The sequence below is a fragment of the Argentina anserina genome, chromosome 5 (genome assembly GCF_933775445.1).
Source record: "Argentina anserina chromosome 5, drPotAnse1.1, whole genome shotgun sequence".
Lineage (NCBI taxonomy): Eukaryota > Viridiplantae > Streptophyta > Magnoliopsida > Rosales > Rosaceae > Argentina > Argentina anserina.
Window position 1 is genome coordinate 5,974,951 of NC_065876.1, and position 21,976 is coordinate 5,996,926.

At 39.5% G+C, this 21,976-nt stretch overlaps 3 protein-coding genes across 3 annotated transcripts; 1 reads left to right on the forward strand and 2 right to left on the reverse strand.

Annotated features, from left to right (window-relative positions):
• Positions 1–472: 472 nt before the first annotated feature.
• LOC126793775 (LRR receptor-like serine/threonine-protein kinase GSO1) lies at positions 473–3,934 on the forward strand. Its single transcript, XM_050520396.1, has one exon. The coding sequence runs from the start codon at positions 710–712 to the stop codon at positions 3,611–3,613; it is 2,904 nt and encodes a 967-aa protein (XP_050376353.1). The 5' UTR covers positions 473–709; the 3' UTR covers positions 3,614–3,934.
• A 1,197-nt stretch (positions 3,935–5,131) lies between these two features.
• Positions 5,132–5,876, reverse strand: LOC126795241 (glutaredoxin). Its single transcript, XM_050522084.1, is given in 6 exon segments — positions 5,132–5,207; positions 5,210–5,241; positions 5,381–5,479; positions 5,549–5,627; positions 5,630–5,639; positions 5,776–5,876. Coding segments are annotated over 6 exon segments (381 nt in total). The 3' UTR covers positions 5,132–5,147.
• Positions 5,877–14,486: 8,610 nt separating this feature from the next.
• Positions 14,487–20,263, reverse strand: LOC126794334 (uncharacterized). Its single transcript, XM_050521017.1, has 13 exons — positions 19,896–20,263; positions 19,445–19,580; positions 19,099–19,235; positions 18,567–18,768; positions 18,168–18,406; positions 17,967–18,078; positions 17,685–17,829; positions 17,440–17,582; positions 17,128–17,294; positions 16,622–16,897; positions 16,477–16,538; positions 16,148–16,362; positions 14,487–15,950 (listed from the first exon to the last, which is right to left on the reverse strand). The coding sequence occupies exons 1-13, from the start codon at positions 20,103–20,105 to the stop codon at positions 14,761–14,763; spliced, it is 3,234 nt and encodes a 1,077-aa protein (XP_050376974.1). The 5' UTR covers positions 20,106–20,263; the 3' UTR covers positions 14,487–14,760.
• Positions 20,264–21,976: the final 1,713 nt, after the last annotated feature.

A 21,976-nucleotide genomic window follows, 5' to 3' on the forward strand; every position in this document is an offset into this window, starting at 1 on the left:
AACTGCAGAGATGCATGAACCTATCTTCTTTGCATTTTGCAGTTGAAACTCTATAATGGGATTATACCCTATTATGTTGGAATTAATTGATCATCCTAAAAAAATTAAAAAGAAATTGACCAAAATAATGTGAAAGTTTAATGTGACTCAATATTTTAGAATGATTTTAGATTTGTGAATGTGACATGGGCAGTTGGCTTATTATTAATTTCACATAGCCTGGAGAGTGAGGTCCACTCCTCCCAACCTTTTGTTCTTCTTTTCAGCATGCTTACACTATCCTTATCTCCACGCACTTTCTCCTCCCATAAGATTTTTAAACATGTTTCGACATTCCATATCTACCTAGAGAAGAAAAAGAAGAAGAAGAAGAAGAAGAAGAAGAAGAGAAACATCATATCTTTTAGCAGAAGAGCAACTGCTGAAAAGGTAAAAAAGAGTCTGATACCTCAAAAAGCCTTGTGGTTAACTTGAAGCCTAATTACTTTTGATGCATTGTGATTATCAACTTTCTCAGCAAACTGATTAGGCAGACCTACTTCAGTAGACTATTTAAACTCCAAGCACCCTTTATCCCACCAAAGGTTTAACCTTGACTTACCTCTCCTTGAATTCCTATTCAACTATCCCACTCTCCACTTCTTCTTACATGGAACCCTAAAATTTCAGAATCAGTATCTGATACCTTGATTTGAGTTTAGTCTTGTGCATGCATTTTGTAATGGGTGGTAATACAATGTCTCATTTCATGCTGCTTCTTGCAATACTCCATTCCATTCTTGCTGTTGCGCCTGGCGATAATTCAAGAGATTCCAACCGTCTTCTGCGAATCAAATCGGAACTCGTTGATCCATCAGGAGTTCTGAACAGCTGGTCTCCAAGAGCTCATATATGCACTTGGAATGGCCTTGAATGTTCAGATGATCACATGCATATTATTAGCCTGAACCTATCTGGATCAGGACTATCAGGTCCCATTCCACATGAGCTTTGGAACCTCAATTCAATCCAAACACTTGATTTGTCTTTAAATTCGTTCACTGGCTCACTTCCTTCTGAGCTCGGCCAGCTTCAAAATATGAAAGCACTTCTTCTATATTCCAATTTTCTCAATGGTGAGATTCCTGAGGAAATAGGTGCTTTGAAGAACTTGCAAATTCTAAGAATAGGAGATAATTTGATATCAGGTGTGATTCCACCAAGCATTGGCAACTTGACTGAGTTGAGAGTGTTGGGGCTTGCCTATTGCCAATTAAATGGAAGCATTCCAGTTGAAATTGGTAATTTGAAGCATCTAAAATTTCTTGACTTGCAGAATAATAGTCTCAGTGGCCTCATACCAGAAGAGATCCATGGCTGCAAAGAGCTTGAGAACTTTGCAGCATCAAACAACAAGCTTGAAGGAGACATCCCTTTGATGGGATCACTTGAATCAATGCAAATTCTGAACCTGGCCAACAACAGCCTTTCTGGATCGATTCCTACCGCATTGAGTCAGCTACGCAATTTGAAGTACTTGAATCTGCTTGGAAATAGATTGAGTGGGGCCATTCCTTTGGAGCTTAATCATTTGGTTCAACTTGAGATGCTCGACTTATCAAGAAACAATTTCTCAGGAAGCATGCAACTTTTCAGCACACAATTGAAGAATCTTGCAGCTTTGGTTCTGTCTGATAATGCTTTGACTGGTAACATTCCAAGAAACTTCTGCCTCAGCAGTTCTTCAAATCTTCAACAACTTCTTCTCGCCCGAAACAAGCTCTCTGGAGAGTTTCCTTTGGCAGTGCTGAGCTGTTCCTCACTCCAACAGCTAGACCTTTCAGACAATCATTTTGGAGGGCAACTACCTGCTTCCCTGAATAGACTAGGGAATCTCACAGATCTTGTGCTCAATAGCAACAACTTCACAGGAACTCTACTTCCTGAAATCGGAAACTTGAGTTCCTTGGAAAATTTGTTTCTGTTTGACAACATGATCACAGGTGGAATTCCAGTGGAGATAGGAAAGCTGCAAAGGCTGGAAGCCATCTACCTCTATGAGAACCACATGTCAGGACCGATACCAAGTGAGTTAACCAACTGCTCAAGCTTGACAGCAATTGATTTCTTTGGTAACCATTTCTCAGGCTCCATCCCTGCCACAATCGGAAAACTCAAGAACCTTGTTGTGCTCCAGCTGAGGCAGAATGAGTTGTCAGGTCCTATACCACCAAGCTTAGGCTACTGCAGAAGCCTTCAGTTATTGGCCTTAGCTGATAACAAGCTCTCTGGAACGTTACCACCCACATTCAGATTCATTTCACAACTGAGCACCATCACACTCTACAACAACTCCTTCCAAGGCCCTCTTCCTCAATCTCTTTTCCTTCTCAAAAACATCAAGATCATAAATTTCTCTCACAATCGATTTAATGGTACCATCTTCCCACTCTCTGGCTCTAGTTATCTGACTGCAATGGACTTGACCAACAACAGCTTTTCTGGTCCCATCCCTTCTAGATTCTCCATGTGCAGAAACTTAACCCGTCTCCGCCTGGCACATAATCACCTCACAGGCACCATGCCTGATGAATTTGGCCAACTCACACAGCTCAACTTTCTTGACTTGTCATTCAACAACTTCACAGATGAAATCCCACCTCAATTATCTTCTTTTAAGAAACTTGAGCATTTATTAGTTAACAATAACCAATTCACAGGAGCAATACCTCCATGGTTAGGTAGCCTACAAGAACTAGGAGAACTAGACTTCTCAAGTAACAACTTCCATGGAACAGTTCCTGCAGATCTTGGTAACTGTTCAAAACTACTCAAGCTTTCTCTGCATGACAACAGTCTCTCAAGTATTATTCCGGCAGAGATAGGAAATCTCACTTCTCTCAATGTCCTAAATCTTCAGAGAAACAATTTATCGGGGTCCATTCCATCGACGATCCAGAACTGCAAGAAGCTCTACGAACTGAGGCTCTCAGAAAACTTGTTGACAGGTTTGATCCCATATGAGCTAGGAGAGTTGAGTGAGCTGCAAGTAATCCTGGATCTAAGCAAAAACTCGTTTTCCGGTGAAATCCCACCTTCTCTAGGAAATCTAATGAAGTTGGAGAGACTGAACCTCTCTTTTAATCAGCTCCAAGGAAAAGTTCCCGCTTCACTTGGCAAGCTGACCAGTCTGCACATGTTGAACCTGTCAAATAATCATCTTGAGGGCCAAATACCTTCAACCTTTTCAGGATTCCCACTTAGCTCCTTCCTAGGTAATGATCACAATCTTTGCGGCCCACCATTAGCATCATGTGGGGACTCTGAGGCGCAGAGGGTGAAGCGCCTTTCGCGTACTGCAGCCACTGGGATTACAGTGGCCATTGCTCTGACATCCACCGCAATATGCCTGGTGCTGATTTACATCATGCTGAGGATATGGTGCAAGTGGAGAAAAGTTTCTATTTCAACCTCAGATGGCTCTGGTGGAAAAGAAGAAAAGAAATGGGGCTTTAAGAATGAGAAGAAGAGGGTTGGTGAGTACTGCAAAGTGAATTCCGTGGCGCTGGTGCCTTCGGAAACTGCAGAAATGAAGAAACAGAAAAGTGCATCGTTCTATAGCACCTCGAACTGAATAAAGAAGTCGAGGGTAAGAAGTAAGATCACCCCCTTCTTTCAGTCATGATCGAGAATCACCAGATTTTTTGCTTTCATTTTCATCAAGTTGTTGCACAATCTGTCTTTTCAAATGAGTCTTCTCTTTCTGGGCATGTTATATTATTCTAGTTTCATTGTTGAAAGTGTACGTCGAGGATAGATTGGAGAGTGTATAGCTATCTTGTATTGTATTGTATGAGGCAGAAGACGTTATTTCTGTTTTTGGAAGCAGGCAGAAGATGTTTGTATCCTTTAATGTATAGCTGCGAATTTCCATTGTGAAGACACAGATGTTTTGTTCTAAATATTGATGCATATCTGATTCGCTCATTGCATGTAAAATTTTCATCTGGTATTACACAATCAGAAAGGTCTTTAATCTTTATACAGCTCTTTTTGCTCCCGGATGGGAGAAGCTCTCATTGGATATGTGACTGGATTGGTCGATCCATCCCATTTCTTCGGATAAAATGACTTCCAGAGGAACGAAGAAAGAATAAGGATGATTGAGGAGTACGTAATCACCTCGAAGGGTATCCCCTCGAGGGGTATCCGGCTGCAGAATGAGGAGTTCAACGCATATCCAGACGAGGAATTTCTCCTCGAGACTAAGTGACCAGTGAGAAGTAATTTCCTCAAGGAACATCCCGATGGGAAGATAACCCGTCAAACCATATGCAGGTGAAGATAAATCCACTCAAGGTCAATCTAGATGAAGAGAAAAATAACTGATGTTGTGACGACCTCTTTTTTTTTTTGTTCTTTTTTTTCAAACAATAAAGTTGTAATGACCTTGCAGATGCTGAAACACATCAGCCTAGAGATACAGACTAGAGAATCACACAACAAACGTCACCCTACATAGCTGGTTTAACCCTCAATATGCATATAAAAGCTCAAAGGACCAACATCTAATCTTCTGATTAGATTAGGAACAAAAGAAATTAGAAAACAAAGGGCCCGAATTCAGGACTACAAATGATCTCGTGGAAGATGTATCTATCTAGCAGAAGTTGGTTGCCTTCTAGTTTGAGGAATTAAGAACCGTACAACTACTGGAATGTAAACTAACCCTATAATAGCTCTGTATGTTGTAATTTAGGTCCCAAAGACTACATAAACTGGAGTTTGGAGCTGAAATTGTTAATATAAAGCTGCAACTTCTCAGTAAATGTGAGGTTGTGAACTATTACTTACTGGTATGGTGTATCAGATAACTAAATACCCTAGAGAAATTCAGGTAACTCAGTTATACACATACATGTCAAATTAATTTTGGGATACCAGACACAACCCTATTACAGTCATTCTCAACACAAGGCATATCAAATCTGCAACCTAAACATGGCAGCAATTCATTACATACATTAATGGGGACACAGTTTCTACAACATAGAAGAGCTGGTTCTTTGGCTGTATGCTTTATCAAACGTAACATTCAGTAGCTATAGTCTCTTTATTTAACAAGTCCAACCTTGATGCGGGGAAAGTTTCATCTTTGCTTCGATCACTTATGCAGATACGGATAGATTAGCAACTGCACCAGCCTCCCGGAGAAGCGGCAGAAGCTGATAAATAACCAACCTTGGTGCGCTTGTAAGACAGCTGCGATGACACGACAAGTAAATGAAGCAGATAAATAACCATGAAAAATTACAGTAAAAATGAAATAAAGCAATGAAACACATGAACTTACAGTCACAGCCGCCGATGTGTTTCCCAGAAATGAAACACATGAACTTACAGTCACAGCCGCCGATGTGTTTCCCATCAATGAACACATTAGGTACAGTCCTCTGTCCAGTCCGCTGAGCTAGAGCTTCTTGCATTTCACCTCCATCAACTTCAACTACATCATTACATTGAAAATGTTGAGATTGAGAATGGTGTGAGAGAAAGAAAGGGAACTTACCTTACTCATCTAGTTCAATAACCTTAAGGCTTGCTACAACCTGTGTCAACAGTTGCTTTACCCTCTTGCAATAACCACAGAGTAAGTTTTACTGCTAATAACATGAAAAGTAAACACATCAATTTTCCCCAATAACCTCCTACTCCAAACATCAGACATTACCCATTTATCAGTTCATCAAAGTTAAATCGGAAGCAGAACCCAGTTTATGAATTGGGTTTGATCACCTGAAGACGACAGCAGGGTTGGAGTTGACGGTGGTCTTGACCTTTTCCAGAGCCATTGAAAGCTGTTCTGAAATGTAACCGTGGCTGAAAAAAGAACCCATATGCGGGTGTTGGAATCAGATTCTGCATGAGTTAGAACGTCAGCTTCCACAATAAGAAATCCGCCGGGAGGGTCTGGGGTGGGGTGGGGTGGGGGGGGGGGGGGGGGGGGGGGAGGGACATCCAGACGACGTCGTATGACACTGTATTTCTGGAATATATTTCTCTTAAAATGCTCATGAATAAGTTCTTTGTTCTTAATTTTGATGCTAAAAATGAAAAAAACAAATACAGTGCTCTTGTCATCCCTACTTATTATATCTTGACACATGAATTTATCACACGAAAATTATAATTTTACATATTTATATTATTTGTGAAATGACTTTCATAAATATTGATAATTTTAAACTAGAATTTCGGTTTTAGAGTTTAAAGTTTAGGGTTTATGGTATAGGGTTTAAGGTTTAGGATTTAGAGTTTAAAGTTTAGGGTTTATGGTATAGGGTTTAAGGTTTAGGATTTAGAGTTTAGGGTTTTAGAGTGTAGGTTATTAAAGTGTAGGATGTAGGGTTTTAGAAATAAACTCAAAATAGTATTTGATAAAATAGTTTAAATATGATTTTTTTTTAAAATTAAATCATAAGTGTCAAATGATGATTGGAATGGAATACCACTGGATATTGTCACGTAGTTCTCCGGAAGGACTGAAAAATAGCTTAAATGAGACCAAAAAAATAAACATACAACATACATTATAAACATTAGGGAGGTAAAATTTACATTTCCAAATTTGTAATTCATATTTCATGTTTCTTTTTTAAGTGATTTGAATTTTGTCCTTATTTAATTGTTGTTTTTTATAATATTTTTTTTTACCAAATAAGGAAAATAAAAATGTAGATTACAATTTTTAGAGTGCAAGTTTCAGCTCTCTAAACATTATTGTGTTCAAGTTGTTGACCATAGTATTCTGATGCTGAAATTGCGAAGGTTACTTCACTATTTACGGGTAATAGATGGTCCAATTATTCTGAAGAACAAAGTAAAAACAGCATCAAATTTCAGTATCCGTAAAAGTAAAAAACATGTAAAAGGAATGTTGTTGCAATGGGAACTTCTGAACTTGTCACGACCCCAAAATTTTGAGTATGAAATTTTAATTTCGAAGTCATGAAAAATTCTAAAACAATCTCAATAAATCGAAATCATTTTAATGTCACAGCGGATCATTTCTGAGTTACAACTCAGTCAAATCGATTATTACAAACCAAATTTATAATTCAACATTATATCAAATGAAAATGTAACAATCCTCACAAAATCCTCACATAAATCCACACCAATCCTCACATAAATCCACACAAATCATCACCACAAGATGGATGAAACAACTTCGAGTCCTCGGAGTAGTCCGTCGATTTCCGCTAATCCACACCTGCGGAATTATCCCCTACACCATCGAATAGGTGCACCGGGATTGTAAACACAAACTCGGTAAGCTTTGCAGCTCGTATGAGTAAAACAGAAAATACAACTCGTATAAAAATATATACAAAAATCTACAAAACATCAATTATAAATGCACTCATGACTCATTAGACGGCCCATCTGGTTGTCTAATCATGTGAAAATATATATGTTCATGAGACGTTGGGCAACCCTTCTATTTACCCAAATGCATTTATAATACGAGTACTCATGAGCGATGGTACACCTCTGTTACCCCTCATGTTGTAATAACCCTAGATTTTTGAAACGATATTTGAATTGAATTGAATTCTATAAAGTTATGAAATTCAATTAAAAGGAAATTGATTGTTTGCAAATGTTACGAAACGGAAACGGAAACGTTCCGAGAACGTTTAATAAGAAAACGTTACGTTTCCGAACGAATTTATCGACTTTTATTTCGTCGCTCGGTCGCGAAAACTTCCTTCACAAAAGTTGTAGAGCTCGTCGATACGAGTTCGCGAGTATGTGACACGTTAGAATCGGACGTTGGAGGTAAAAGTTATTAACGTCGGAAGTTAGTTTCCGATTTGGAAACTAGTATAAATAGGATGTTTTAGAGTTTAGGGTTTCCATTTCAGGAAACCCTTCTCTCTCTCTCTCTTCACTTCCGCCGCTCACACCCTCTCTCCCTCGGTCCTCTCTCTCTCCCCGAAACCTCCTCTCCCTCTCGACCCCGAGCTCTCTCCCATCTCCCATCTCCCATCTCCCTCTCCCTCACGACCCGAACTCTCTCTCTCTCTCTTTCATTTTCTCTCTCCCCGAAACACTCTCACCCTCACCTCGGAGAATCGCCCCGGTGATCTACCACGCAGGGCCGCCGTGACGTGCACCGCTCGGCCCAACGACATCGCGAGGACCACGGCAGCCACCCTTCAGCTCGCCAGCTCGAGACTCGCCGTCGTGAGGACGCCCGACGTTGCCAAGCTTCTGCAAGTTTCGGCACCGATCTTCATCGCCACCACCGAGCTCGAAACGAGCTTTCCACCATCGAATCGAGGTGAGATACGTGCTAGGATATATTGTGTGTTTGTTGTGGTGATTTTTTATGTGTTTGGAGTGAGATCGAAGTTTGATAGAGGGGAGGGTTACCGCCGCCTAGAGGCGGCGCGTGGAGGAGCGTGGGAGGAGTAGGAGGCGGCCTAGGACCGGAGAGAGGAAGAGGGGAGAAAGGAGGAGGGTTTTGGGGTGGTGGTGACATCACACGCGCCGGTTTTGGGCTCGGCGCGTGGGCCCCACGCGCTGCCTGCCGGAGGTGGCGCGTGTACCCCACGCGCCGCCACGTGCGGCGGTGTGACAGTGTTTCCGATAGGGGTATTTTAGTAATTTACTTAAACGTAAATGTAAATTTTATTTACTACGGTAAATGTAATTAAATTTTACCTTCGGTAAATGTAAAAAGTAATTTGTAAAAGGGTAATTTAGTAAATTTTATTTACTGAGTTTGTATTTACATTTAAACGGTACGTATACGTACAGAAATACGTATATAACATAAATACGTATATAATATTTTATACGTACAGAAATACGTATATAGTATTTATACGTACAGAAATACGTATTAATTGCGTATTTGCACAGTAACCGTGAATAGTAACAGTAAACAGTAACCCTGAACAGTAACTTCGTAAAACCGAAATTGCTGAACAGTATCCGATTATTACTGTTTCGGCATTTAAAGGTTTACGAAACGATTCTAAATTCTTTTCTTATGTTTTCAAGGTGATCGTTAAATCGAGGAAATGAATTATCTTCGGAAATTGTGGAATTACGCTCAAGTCAATAAGGTGAGTAAAATCTCACATATTTACGAATCTACCCTCGCGGTGATTCAGGATTTTGCAAGAGTATTTAATAATGAATTACAACATGTATACAATTTAGTGGATTATATATATATATACTGTATAATGGTAATAATTGCATATATATATATATATAGTTCATTATATTATATACTGTTATTAATTCATTAGAAATGATCATTTTGATGGCGGAAGATTGTGTATTGAGCATGTGTTGTGAAATATGACATGTATAAGATATAGTGGACTATATATATATATTGTATAAATGGTAAATAAGTACGAATATATATAGTTTGCTATATAATATACTGTTATTATTTTATTGTGAATGTATTGAGCATGTGATTTGAATTGTACAATATGATGTGAGATTATTGTACATGATTTTAACATTGAGATTGTTAAAATATTGATTTGTCTTTGGACGTGATTTGGTACAATATGATGTGAGATTATTGTACGTGTTTGGCAAGTCGGAACCTAGCCTTTGGCCGGGCGAAAGTTACGATACAGTTAGAGCTCTAGTCTGTCTGCCTTAGTACTGCATGTGAGGTAACGGGTGGTTATCTGCACATGGGTACTCAGTTATTTTGGATGTTGGGTAGCGGGTGGCTATCCAATATCAGCGGTGTATTACGAGAGGGGTAACAGATGTGTACCAGTGTTCTTGGTACCCGTATTATAAATGCATTGGGTAACCAGATGGGCTGTCCATTGACTCATGAGGGCATTTATATTGTTGATTTGTGATTTTTCGTATATTTTGATATGCGAATTATATTTCATTTTACTCATACGAGCTGTAAAGCTTACCGGGTTTGTGTTTACAATCCCGGTGCACCAATCCGATGGTGTAGGGGATAACTCTGCATGTGCTGATTAGTGGAGGTTGAGTGACGACTACAGAGGCTCGAAGTCGTTCGTATCCTACTGTGGTGAGGTTTTAGCGTGGATTTGTGTGCGAGAATTTGTGTAATTTTATTTGTGAGATTTGTGAGTGGTTTGTGAGGATTATTACATTTCCATTTTATGTATGGATTATAAATTTGGGTTGTAATAATTGGTTGTCTGAGTTATATTGAGAACTCAGAATTGATCTGCTGTTACACTTTAATGATTTCGATTTTATTGAGATTATTTTGTGTTTAACAACTTTAGAATTTTGAGTTTTTAAGCTCGAAATTTTGGGGTCGTTACACATGTAGTTCACCGCCGACATTGGACAACCACCTGTTATCCAATATCAAAAATATGGGTACTCATAAGCCGATAACCCATATGTTACCTCTTATGCAGTACCCCGGCAGACAGACTAGAGCTCTAATTGTATCGTAACTTTCGCCTGGCCAAACGCTAGGTTCCGACATGCCAACACGTCCAAAGACTGGTCCGAATACAGAAAACACGTCCGAAGACATAAACATGTCCGAAGACAAACACGTCCGAAGACAAAACATGTTTTAACAAAACTCAATGTTAAAACCACGTACAATAATCATGACGTTATATTGTACAATCAAATCAACAAGCTCAATATATATATCTCAACACCAAAATGAATTCATTCACAACGAAAATCACGATAGTATATAATGTATCAAACTATATATATGTACCTATTTACCATTTATACACATACACATTTCACTATATCATATACTATCATATTTCGTTCTTTATAATTCAACAAAATCTTGAATCTCCGCAAGGGTAGATTCGTAAAAGTGAGATTTTACTCACCTTATAATCTCGAGCGTAATTTCCACGATTCTAAAAGTAAATATTTTACTTGAAATATCGATCACCTTGAAAAGACAAGAAGTGGATTTAGAATTGTTACGTAAAACCATAAATACCGAAACAGTAATAATATTTTACTGTCCAGCAAATTTCTGGTTTTTACGAAATTACTGTTCACAAGTACTATTCACGTATTTACTATTTATTTATTACTGTACAAATACATATTACGTATTTCTGTATGAGTACATACTATTTACGTATTTCTATACGCATGCATATTATTCAAATATAAATACTGTGTCAGTAAATAATAATTACTGATTTATCCTTTCGAAATTACTTTTATATTTACTGAATGTAATTTACATTTACATTTACCGTACGTAAAATAAATTTACATTTACCGTATGTAAATCACTTTTACATTTACCACACGTAAAAATAAATTTTGCAAATTTACTGTTTCGAAAACACTATTCACGCGCCGCCGCACGTGGCAGTGCGTGGGGCCCACGCGCCGAGTCTAAAACCAGCGCGTAGCACGCCACCGCTGCCCCAAATCCTCCCCTCTTCCTTCCCACGGCCTCACGCCGCCCCTAGCCTCCTCCACGCCACCCCACGCGCCGCCTAAGGCGGCGGTATCCTCTCCATCTCCTCCTCCTCCTCCTAATCTTCCCCCAAATCGATCCAAAATTATCACACACAAACATCAATCACATCAATTCATACCTAGATCGCACGGTGGAGCCTTTGGATCGTCGTCGGAGGTGCTTGAGGTGCTGCCGACGTCGATTGAGCAGAGGTGAGGGCGCGCAGCGAATTGAAGTTCAATCCTTGTCGTGGATGGCTCCATAGGTGAGGAGAGGTGGAGGCAAGCTTGCCTTGAGCACGGCGTCGTCGGAGGAGCACGGTGGAGGAACGCATAACCTTTGGCGTCGTCGTGCGGTTTCACGGTGGCGAGGGGAACCGCGTCGAGTTCGGGGTTTGGAGCGGAGAGTCGTGCGGTGCTTCTGGGCTAGATCGCCGGTGAAGTTTGAGGGAGGGAGGGAGAATCGGGGAGAGAACGAGAGAGAAGAGAGAGAGAGAGAGGAAAAAGGAGGAGGGTGAGGGTTTCCGGAAATGGAAACCCTAACTCCATAAAATTCCATTTTATACCCCTTTCTATATCGGAAACTAACTTCCGATGTTAATAACTTTCATGTCCGACGTCTGATTCGAACGCGTGACATGTCCTCGAACTTGTATCGATGAGCTCTACAATTTTCGTGAATGAAGTTTTCACAAACGAGCGACGGAGCAAAAGTCGATTCTCGCGTCGCGGAAACGTAACGTTTTTCTAAATAAAAATTCCGATAACGTTTTCGTTTTTATTTCACAACATCACAAGGCAACCAAATGTTGTTTAATGAATTTCACAAACTTTATAAACTTAGAAACAATTCAATACATCGTTCCCGAAAATTCGGGTTATTACAGAACTTGAACTCAGTTAAGCATACTCTTGACTCTTGGACCATAAAACCAGCATAAGCACTCTTGCTATTGTGTGTTTACAACAATTTCTATGACTTAAAGTAGTTTTAGGATCTTAACATTTGAATCTGATTTTTTGTGCCTTAATATGATCAACGACGGTATATCTATTAGAACTAAAACATGATATAGAATACTACGGATTTTTCTCTCCTCCTCTCCAAGGCACTCTTGCGTATTAGGGTTGGGTTTTTTGAGAGAAAACACATCTGTGCGGCACCGATCTTACTATGGTTGTGTCAGTAGCTTCCATGACTGCGCGTTTGACTTCCAGGCTCTCGTTCTCCAACAACGATGAGGAGATTGTTGATGTTGGCAATCTCAAACAGAAGAAGGGAGACTTTGTGGATCCTAGGTTTTACCTAGTTGGCAAGTTAAATACGACTAGGGCTACATCTTTCGATCAATTCTGTGGCGCGGTAAGATCGATGTGGAGGGTGAGCACACCGGTGGAAGTGCAAGCAAGGGAGGATCAATATTTGTTCATCTTCAGGACTGCGAAAGATAGAGATCGCGTGAAGAAGGTAGGTCCATGGGTGTTCCAGCATGCCATGATCCTCATCAATGACTATGATGGTTTCTTGGACCTGATGGTTGTCCCGCTTGATTTCGTTTGGATTTGGGTTGAGATTCGGGGACTCCCACCGGCTCTTACGACAGTGCCGACGTCGCAATTGATTGGTGAAACCATTGGACACACTGTGTTGTAGGTGGAGGAGGCTTCGTTGGTTAGTGGTGTTCCTAGGGTTAGGGTTACTCTTCCATTGCATGCTCTTGTCCGCCTTGAACGTCGACTTCATATATCTCCAGTGAAGGTAGTTTGCATGGCGTATAAGTATTTACATTTGCTGGGACGCTGCAGAACTTGCGCCATGATCAACCATGGGGAGCAGAGTTGTCCTCTTGTGATTGTGGCTGGGGCAGAGGAAGGCGCTGCATCTCTGGATCCCCAACCAGGGTCCCCAATCCCTAGGGTGCCGGCTGAGGTTGGTCAGGGAGCTCTAAGCCCGATTAGGGCAACTATTGTGTCTCCTCCAATCTCTGGGAGTATGAGGGTACAGATTCGGGTCCCAACTGCTGCTTCAAAGATGGAGAGGGTTTCTGGATCTCGGCGGCATCGTGGGGAGGAAGCATCCTCTGGAGGGAAGCGTAGTAGGTGTGATCGTGCTCTGGAAGTGGTGCACCTAACCCCTTACGAAGCTAGGGTTAGCAACGACTTCCTCGGGGAAGATTGTGCTTCGCTTGCCGGCGAAGCCGGGCCGCCCGCGGGGTCAGCAGAATAAGAACAAGAAGGTGGCCGCCCGACGTCTCAGCCCGGAGCTGGATGCTGAGCTGGGGATGACCCTGGCGGAGCTGCTGAGCGCACATGTGGACATGGGCTGAGTCAGTGAACATGGCTTTGGTGTGGATTCGGGGCAGGAGGTGAAGGTCCAAGCCCCGGAGGAAGATGAGGTCCTTGAGGAATGATTTCCTAGCCTAGTTAGGAAAGATCCTCTTTTGTGTTTTTTCTCTCTACTTCATTAACATTGAGAGTGCGCAAATTGATGCACTGGGCTTGATGTGTTAGTGTTTCTAGTCGTCAGGTTAGACATAAAGGAGTTACTATGCTTTAGCTTTGCTTTGGTTTTTTCGTTTTCGTTTCGGAGCTTTCAAACTTTTAGTTTGTTTAATAAGCGTGTTTCCCCACTTTCTTAGTGTACTGTGTATGAGAGGTGTCATGTCACCTCTTATATTTGATCATTGTGGTAGTGGAAAGGCTTTGCCTAATGAAGTTATTTCATTCCCCTAAAAAAAAGACAGTATCTAAAACCTTTGTAGATCCATGCACTAATCCGTGTTAGGGGATCTTGTCGGAATTTGTAACTGGTTTAAAATAGGTTGATGAATTGCTAGCTGAATTTTACATGGTGTAACTAAGAAAACTGATTCATGCACTTCAAGGTGATCAACTTATGGGCAAATGGCAAATCCCTTTAACTTGCTTTAGTACTTGACAAAAAGTTGGGCAGTTTCTTCAAGCTGTTCATCAGTCTTTCAAATAACAATACAATTAACACATACCCAGATTAGAAGGATACAAAAAACTTGATCTTTTATATATGAAATCTAATGTTTGTCCAATAATTTCAGCCAAAATGCCTGCACATTAGTAAAGGTAAGCCTCAGCCAAGATTGGAAATGTTCTCTATCTGAAATGACAGAAACACACATAAAGATGAGAGGGACAACTAACCAATCATTTGTGCCTGAAAGTAAAATTCTATGGTCTCAATCCTAGGCCTCCTAGCAACAAGTAGTATTCTCTGGTAAGAGCAATTGTAAACCTAACTATGGGGTAAAAATGGTTTCACTTGGATGCAAAAATAGCCTCCAAGTCTTTGTACAACCCTCTTGATTTTGATTTGGAATCACTGCCAGAAGACTTTTGAGATGAGCTCCCACTCCTTTTGCTGTTCCACAATCCACTCCATCTAGCTCTAGTATTACTGCTCGAAGGATCATCTGCAACTCCACTACTTCCTTCTTTACTGAAGCTAGACTTTGCCAGCTCTCTCAGCTGTTTTAGCCATGGTTTATCAGTTGAAGTGGAACCCTTACTCCCAGATCTCCGGTACTCAGAAAAGCTAGTATCCCTTGCTGCTCCCTCTGCCTGTTGCCTCGCTTGGAACTTGCTTTCCAAGTTATTGATCAAATTCCGCGGGATGAATAACAAGAGACAGCCAGTTGCCGCTAATTTCAAACCAGTTAAGAAGGAGCTCTCAGCTGGGTCCAGAAGCAATGTTTGTCTATACAATGCATACCATTCATTAATCATCTGTGGAATGTATCCAACTAAGAAAAGTATTATCATGAATATACCAAGTTTAGTCCTGTCACTGGCTGAAAATTCCTTCTCCAAGAGAACCAAGCAAGTTGCAAACAAACCTACTTCACTGGAAACTGAGATGATCTCAACCAATTGAACCTTTTTCTTGATAAATGGCTTCTTAAGAACGAGGAAGAAAAGTTGAAAAGAGGTTATGCACAATAAGGCAACTGAAGGAGTTTTAGAATTCCATCTGTCCATATAGAGACCAGCCATGATCCCAACAGAAACCCTTTTCAAACATTCTAATAGCGTGTAGTATATTCTGAGTATTCCAAACAGCTTCTGGATAAAAGGTGCTTCTGCGTCTTCTGTTTCATCATCAGAGTCAATAATACGCTCACCCCGCTTGCGAGCATTGCCCTCAGAAATCTGAGAGAGCATGTATTTTGGAGGACCTCTCAGGTCTTCAAAGAGAGGGCCAAATATTATCAGATATACAGATCTTGGTTTTTCTTTCCACGTCCACTGACCTCTTTTCCCTGGACCCAGTGTCACCCGGACAATCTCTTGAAACCAGAGATATTTCTGGCCTTCTTGATGTACTTCCTTGTATTGGAGTAACTTTCCAAACGAAATTCCAATAGAGAGGAATAGAAACAAGACTAACAGCAGAAAGGACGTGACAGCTAACAACAGACTGCCAACTATAACTCCAGATGGCGCTCCTCCTAAGACAATGCAAGTAAGCATTATTACTTTCCAGAAGTCATGAAAAGAGAGCAAGCAAGAATGTACATACACAACCTGCTGTATGCTTTAGAGTCTCTGGACATTAGTACCAATAGTGCATGTCATGTCTTTATTGGATCTTTACCAAAGCATAAGAAGTAAGAACTGTATAAGGTGGAAGATGTTTGAAAAGTACCTCTGACTAGTGCAGCGGAGGCCTCAAAAATACAAGGCAGTGCAAGAATTACAAGAAATATCTCAAATCTTGGGAATGTGAGTGCTCCATAACCGCTCTGTCTCTCAGAATTTTTCTTCCTCAGTTTCAGAATGAAAAGGAGTAAAACATGAACAAGGATCAAACTACCAATAATCACCACTAACCAGAACATGGTTCTATCGAAATTCCTCCACCTATAGGATAAAAATATTAATTATTCAAAAGGGTTGAAAGATTGTATGTTATCAATTATTAGGCCTTTTTGTAGTGTCATATATGGTTATAAAATATGCATCCAGTTTACTTGCCTGTTTGAGTTATAAGAACTGGAGAGATATTCCGCTTCAGGTTTAAAATTTTCACCCTCCAACTGCAGAATGCAACTACCATAAGTATATACATTTTATACTAATAAAAGCACCTATTTACAGGAAAAAAAATCATAATTATCACCTCAAAAAACGTTCTGTATTCCATTGGAGTAAGTGGCAAGCCATATAATGAAGCAACCTTATGAGAACTTTCTTCTTCTAGTTGCGTGGTTTCAGTAATGTATGACGACGAGCTGCTGTAAGGACTTAAGGCTTGGAAGTTTTCCCCAGCTTCCCATGGGAGATTAAAGTAAGGAATACTCCATTGTAAACGCCTTGCAAATTCGTAGTAGTCAACTGGCAATGTAACTGCCAACCATCTAGAGAATCCAAAGATTTGAATATGACAAGCAATTCTCTGGACAAGAGTAAAACACAGGACTTAGTTAATTTAGCAATTATAGACAGGCGGTCAATAAGGGAACTGTCTGTTGTTTATATTAGTCCTACCCAGATAAGGACTAAATGATGCCACAGGACGGTCACTGTGTACAAGGTCTTAAAACGTTTCAATATACCAAATATGATTTCTAGAAATCCCATCCAGACTATCTTAAGGCATAAAAAAGAAAAGTTTTGGTGCCATACAAAAAGATTTCTTGCTGGATGAGATGCCAATGAAGATGCTCTCTTAAATGTCCAAAGGGATTGAAGGCTTGCAGTTGAAATAGAAAGCAGCCCCGCAGTTATGGATGTCAATGCAAAAAGAGCAGTCACAAATGCAGATAGCACAGAAGATATCATGGGCACTGAATCTGCAATTAGCCATATATTAAGTCATTAAATAACTGGGCATCCACATCTCTAGATGAAGATCCTTTAGATTCACACACCATACAGTTGCTATGCTAATAACAACTAAAAATAGAAAATAGATGAGGAACAAAAAAAATTTCTTACAGTGTGATACTCGAAGAACATTGGATGCTAGATTTTTGTTTCCAGCAACATCCCCAGATACGTTTTCAGGAACGTTAACTGAAACACTATCATTAATCGCTTCTATGTTGACAGCGTACATACTCCTACTTATTTCATGAAAACTGTAGAATAGTAAAGATTCTCTTAGGATGAACAAAATAAACGTCATAATATATTGTTAGGCCTCTATATGTAGGAGGAACTTGCAAAGAGAAATTACTTGCCTCTGTAAATGCCCTCCTGAGAGTGCTAAAGAAGAAGAGTTGAAACCAAATACAGGCTTCATGAATTTTATTAATATGGAAATACGGTGTTCTCTTGTTCTCATGCTTGAAGTTGTACTCAACTTGACCGCAGGCCTTTGAGAATCTAATACAGTAGAAAAAAATCAAGTATTAATTTTGTCTACTCGCATTCAAAACTTTACTGTATGCCAAAAAAAAACAATAATTTCATGTTTCATTTCAACATTTTTAACATTTCAATAAGAGGAAAAATATTCATACCAAAAAGGAAAGTTGCAGGTGAAATTGGAGAAACTGGAGTCCCTTGTCTGGTTATTATCAAATTTGAATTGACGCTCACCGTTATTATAGCAATGCTAGGTATGTTTGAGACCTGAAACAATTTCAGGCAATGGGCACATAAGGATTAGAGGAGGTCGGTCTATTATTTATCGAGACTTAGACATATCAAGACAAACTAACCACAAAGCCAAATCTGCGATTCCCCAAGTTTTTTGTGCTATCCGGTGAAAGTAAGCCCTGACTAATGTTGATAGACTTCAAAATTTGTGCAGATGTATTCAGGACAGGTTCTGAGAAATATAGATAAATCTTTAGGTTATTATGATTATTAGTCGCCTGCACTGTTCGAGTTTCACCATTCAGCTGAAGTAGTGTTTCAGGAATATGAATCCTCAGGTTGGAAAAGACAGGTCTTCTATCTGTAAAATTAATCCATAAAAGAGAAAACACTGACATCAATCAGTCATGTATCCAATTGTGACGAGGGAAAAAACTTGCTAAGGAATAAATAAAAATTAACTGAATTTATCACTCTTTTGATAATCCTCTAATAATATAGGAATGAACAAAAGGACTCACCAATACGTACAAACAAACGCGAATTTTCGGTTCTTACAAATCTGTTTCCAGCAATATCGGAGCAGAAATTCCTATCCATTACCAGTGTTACTCGTTCATATTGAACAGAAGATGATAAACCCACAACAAGAGAATATTTGAGGTTTGGCTCCAGAATATTGAGTGAAGATGGTATGACTTGACCAGAACCATAGACTAGCAGCTGCAGACATTCAATAGATATAGATCTATTAAATTTCTTTTATTAGAGGTCCCAAACAAATTTCCACTTGAGCTGAAAGAGGGGGTAATTAAAGGTCATAGTGATCTTAACAATACAACCCCATTTACATTAACAACCGTGACATAGTACTTGTACTGTTGTGCAATATCTTTATAATTATCAAATCAAATATTCTGAGAAATGAATGTCCAGTAGAGGTTGCAGGAAATCATCACCAAAGCTCATCATAATCATATCGGCACAGAACAGAACATGCTGAAAAGTCTAGAGTAGCATAAAAATAAAATAATCTAACTAGCACCTACTCACGTTGCAGGTATTCACAGACGAGCATTCAAATCCTCCTCCGCTGATGCAGGATTCACTGAAAGTAATATTTACCGATACATTTGTGGCAGTTGTGAAAGATCTAGAGGCAGTAACAGATGCTGTTGGGGGTACAGTATCTGCAGAAAGATCCAAAGGAAAACTCCAATTTTAAGGTTTGCCATTTTCCCCACATTACATTTACATAACGAATTAACAATCACTGTAATAAACTTCTTTTTACAGAAACATGCATTATACAGGTTTGAAAAGTACACTAATTGAGAATTGAGATATATACACCAAAAAATAGAAAAAGAGAATTAAAGATAGAAGAAGGGTTCCTAACCAACAGTCCAATTATAGGAGGCACAACCAACTCCTTGAGTCCCATTGGTCCAGACCTCAAATGTATGCTTTCCATCCTGCAATCCTGAGTATAAAGCTTTTCCAGTTCCACAGTTCGAACCAATGCCATCATCTAGCTGCAACATAGAAGAACCACGAGCTCTTCAATTTTAACATGCAATGCCTAAAAACAAAGGGTTCCTTGCTATCAGGAGAATTCATAGGTAGATAAGCTGGGCTACTCAAAAGAGGAAATCTTTAATAGAAAGAAAGAAGATCTTCATCTGGTAAAATGGTTAGGTAGCTGATGGTAATTTGTTGCTGGGTAAAAATCATTAATTTCCTTGAGAAATGCATTAGTAGATATGCCACTATGCCAGGCACTGTAAAACACACACCAAATTCAAAGATGAAGTCAATTTAGCTTCAAGAAATTGCAGAGTTTGACACACCTTGCAACTGAAACTGCAATTGCTGCATGTGGTAGCATTCCCACCAAGCAAAGCTTCAAATGCAAATGTGGCTGAGTTCAGATGAGAAAATGCATGAGGAGCTTTCAAGAACTTAAGAGAGACTTCTAAACTATCACACTGTGCTTCTAGGCACAAAACTGAGTAAACCCAAAGAAGCAAAGCAGCCCAGGGAACGCTAAGCAAACCCATCTCAGATGAAGTCTCAAATATCAGAAGTGTAGACTCTAAAGTCTGACATCTACACGAAAATGCTCATTTTGGGGGATTGTCCAAAGAAAAACAGGGTATCATACAAAAGTGGTGCAAGTGTATGTTAGAGAGAGGAGGGAGAGAGACGTTAGAAAAATAATGGAGGTGGAAGGACTTAGCAGGATAGGTTAGGCTGTTTAGTGGTAGATGAACCTTCAGATAAAATCACAAAACACAGTGAACTAGAATAGTTGGTATATCTCTCATTACAAGTGTAGATAAGAGAGAGGTAGAGCTGATAGAGACATGAGAGAGAAGAATCATCAGCTATTCTAGGCTATAAATAGTTCAAGGTGGGTTCATTAATCAAAATCTAGGACATTAAATTTTCAAGTGGGCTCCTCCTAAACCAAGAATCAATATTGTTATACCAATTGTGATGTTGAACTGTCTAAGCTTAAGGAAGATTACAGTGCTGGAAATCTTTGAGGTTATAGATGTGATATGGAGATTTCAAAATGGATGAACAGACCTCCTTTAAGTATGTCCTAAATCCTTGACACTTAAAAGAGCCAAGAAACTAATTGTGCAGAACATTATGTTTGCACCCAGACAATCTTCTTATTCATTAGGGAGCCAGAAAAAAAAACCTGAAAGAGAAATTAATTGGGGTGAAAGACTTGAGTTTTACATTAGTGAGCTTAATCCTCTCACTATAGGAATTCGTCTATGGTGCAGCGCTGCATACCATACATACCGAATCGGACGGTAAATAGAGTGTGTCTTAAAATGCATGTAGAGTCCGTAGGATATATAAATGGTGGATTAAATGTATGTATGATATGCTGCACTGTATAATTTCTCTATTTTGGATGAAAAAATAGATAAAAAATTCACGTGCATGTACAGCAAGAGCTTCAAGGACAAAGACCCGTGTTATACTTTTCAGAACTTTATAATTTTACTGCTCCATAATATTTAATGTAGCTCCAATTATGAAGCAGATCTTGTCCAGCCATCCCACTTGACTCGCCAATTTGATAAGTATGTTTTAGCAAGTCCAACACCATTTTGTTCTCTTCATGATTGATCATCACATACATTTTGATCAAATTCTTCATATAGATCAGGTTTCCACATTGTTTTTGAAGGATAGGAAGAAATAGATAGATATGATTCTCATAAGATAAATAAAAAAAGTTCATCTGAGTAATATCTTTGTGGTGATAACTAATAAGTAATTGTCGTAAGCCTTGTGAAACCTTGTGCGGCAAGGGGAGTAAGGATACGGTCTACAACAACTCATCTTCAATGCACACAAAAAAACAGATTGGGCAACTCCATTCCCTCCCAATATAACCATCATTAAGATCCAAATTCTGATATTTTTTGGACCAAGCAAAGGCTCATTGATTTAACAACATTATTTGTTCCTATGTATGTTTTCTACTGCAATTTTCAAAAAGAGGGGGTAGAAAATTTGCTTATGGGACCATAGGCTTCATTAACCTCAAAGAAATTCAATGAAGACAGAAATTGATGCCGTCTTCTTGTGGTTTACTTTAGTCCCCACAAGCATGGAATATATGGTGAAGACAACATATACGAACCACAGCGATAGCAACTGCACTGCTGGTATGGAATGAGATATGAGGATTACGGAAGCTCAACCTCATAAACATTATCTATCCCCTCTCAAATAGAACAACGAATCGATCAAAATAGGACGTGCCAAGAAAATGTGACAAAACAAATGAATAATCCTTCGACCTATTCCCTCTCCTAGTCTTTCTTTAGTAGTTTAATTAGCTCGTTGTATGTATGATTAAAATTGGGTTAATCCAAATGAAATTATGAAAGATTTAGGTACC

Excerpts from the sequence above, each read along its gene's own strand:
- LOC126794334 (XM_050521017.1), bottom strand. The coding sequence starts at position 20,105 with ATGGGTTTGCTTAGCGTTCCCTGGGCTGCTTTGCTTCTTTGGGTTTAC. Across the intron at positions 19,581-19,895 it reads ATTGCAGTTTCAGTTGCAAG|CTAGATGATGGCATTGGTTC; the intron begins GTGTGTCAAACT and ends TCTATGTTGCAG. Across the intron at positions 18,079-18,167 it reads ATCGCAGATTTGGCTTTGTG|GTCTCAAACATACCTAGCAT; the intron begins GTTAGTTTGTCT and ends AAATTGTTTCAG.
- LOC126793775 (XM_050520396.1), top strand. The coding sequence starts at position 710 with ATGCATTTTGTAATGGGTGGTAATACAATGTCTCATTTCATGCTGCTT.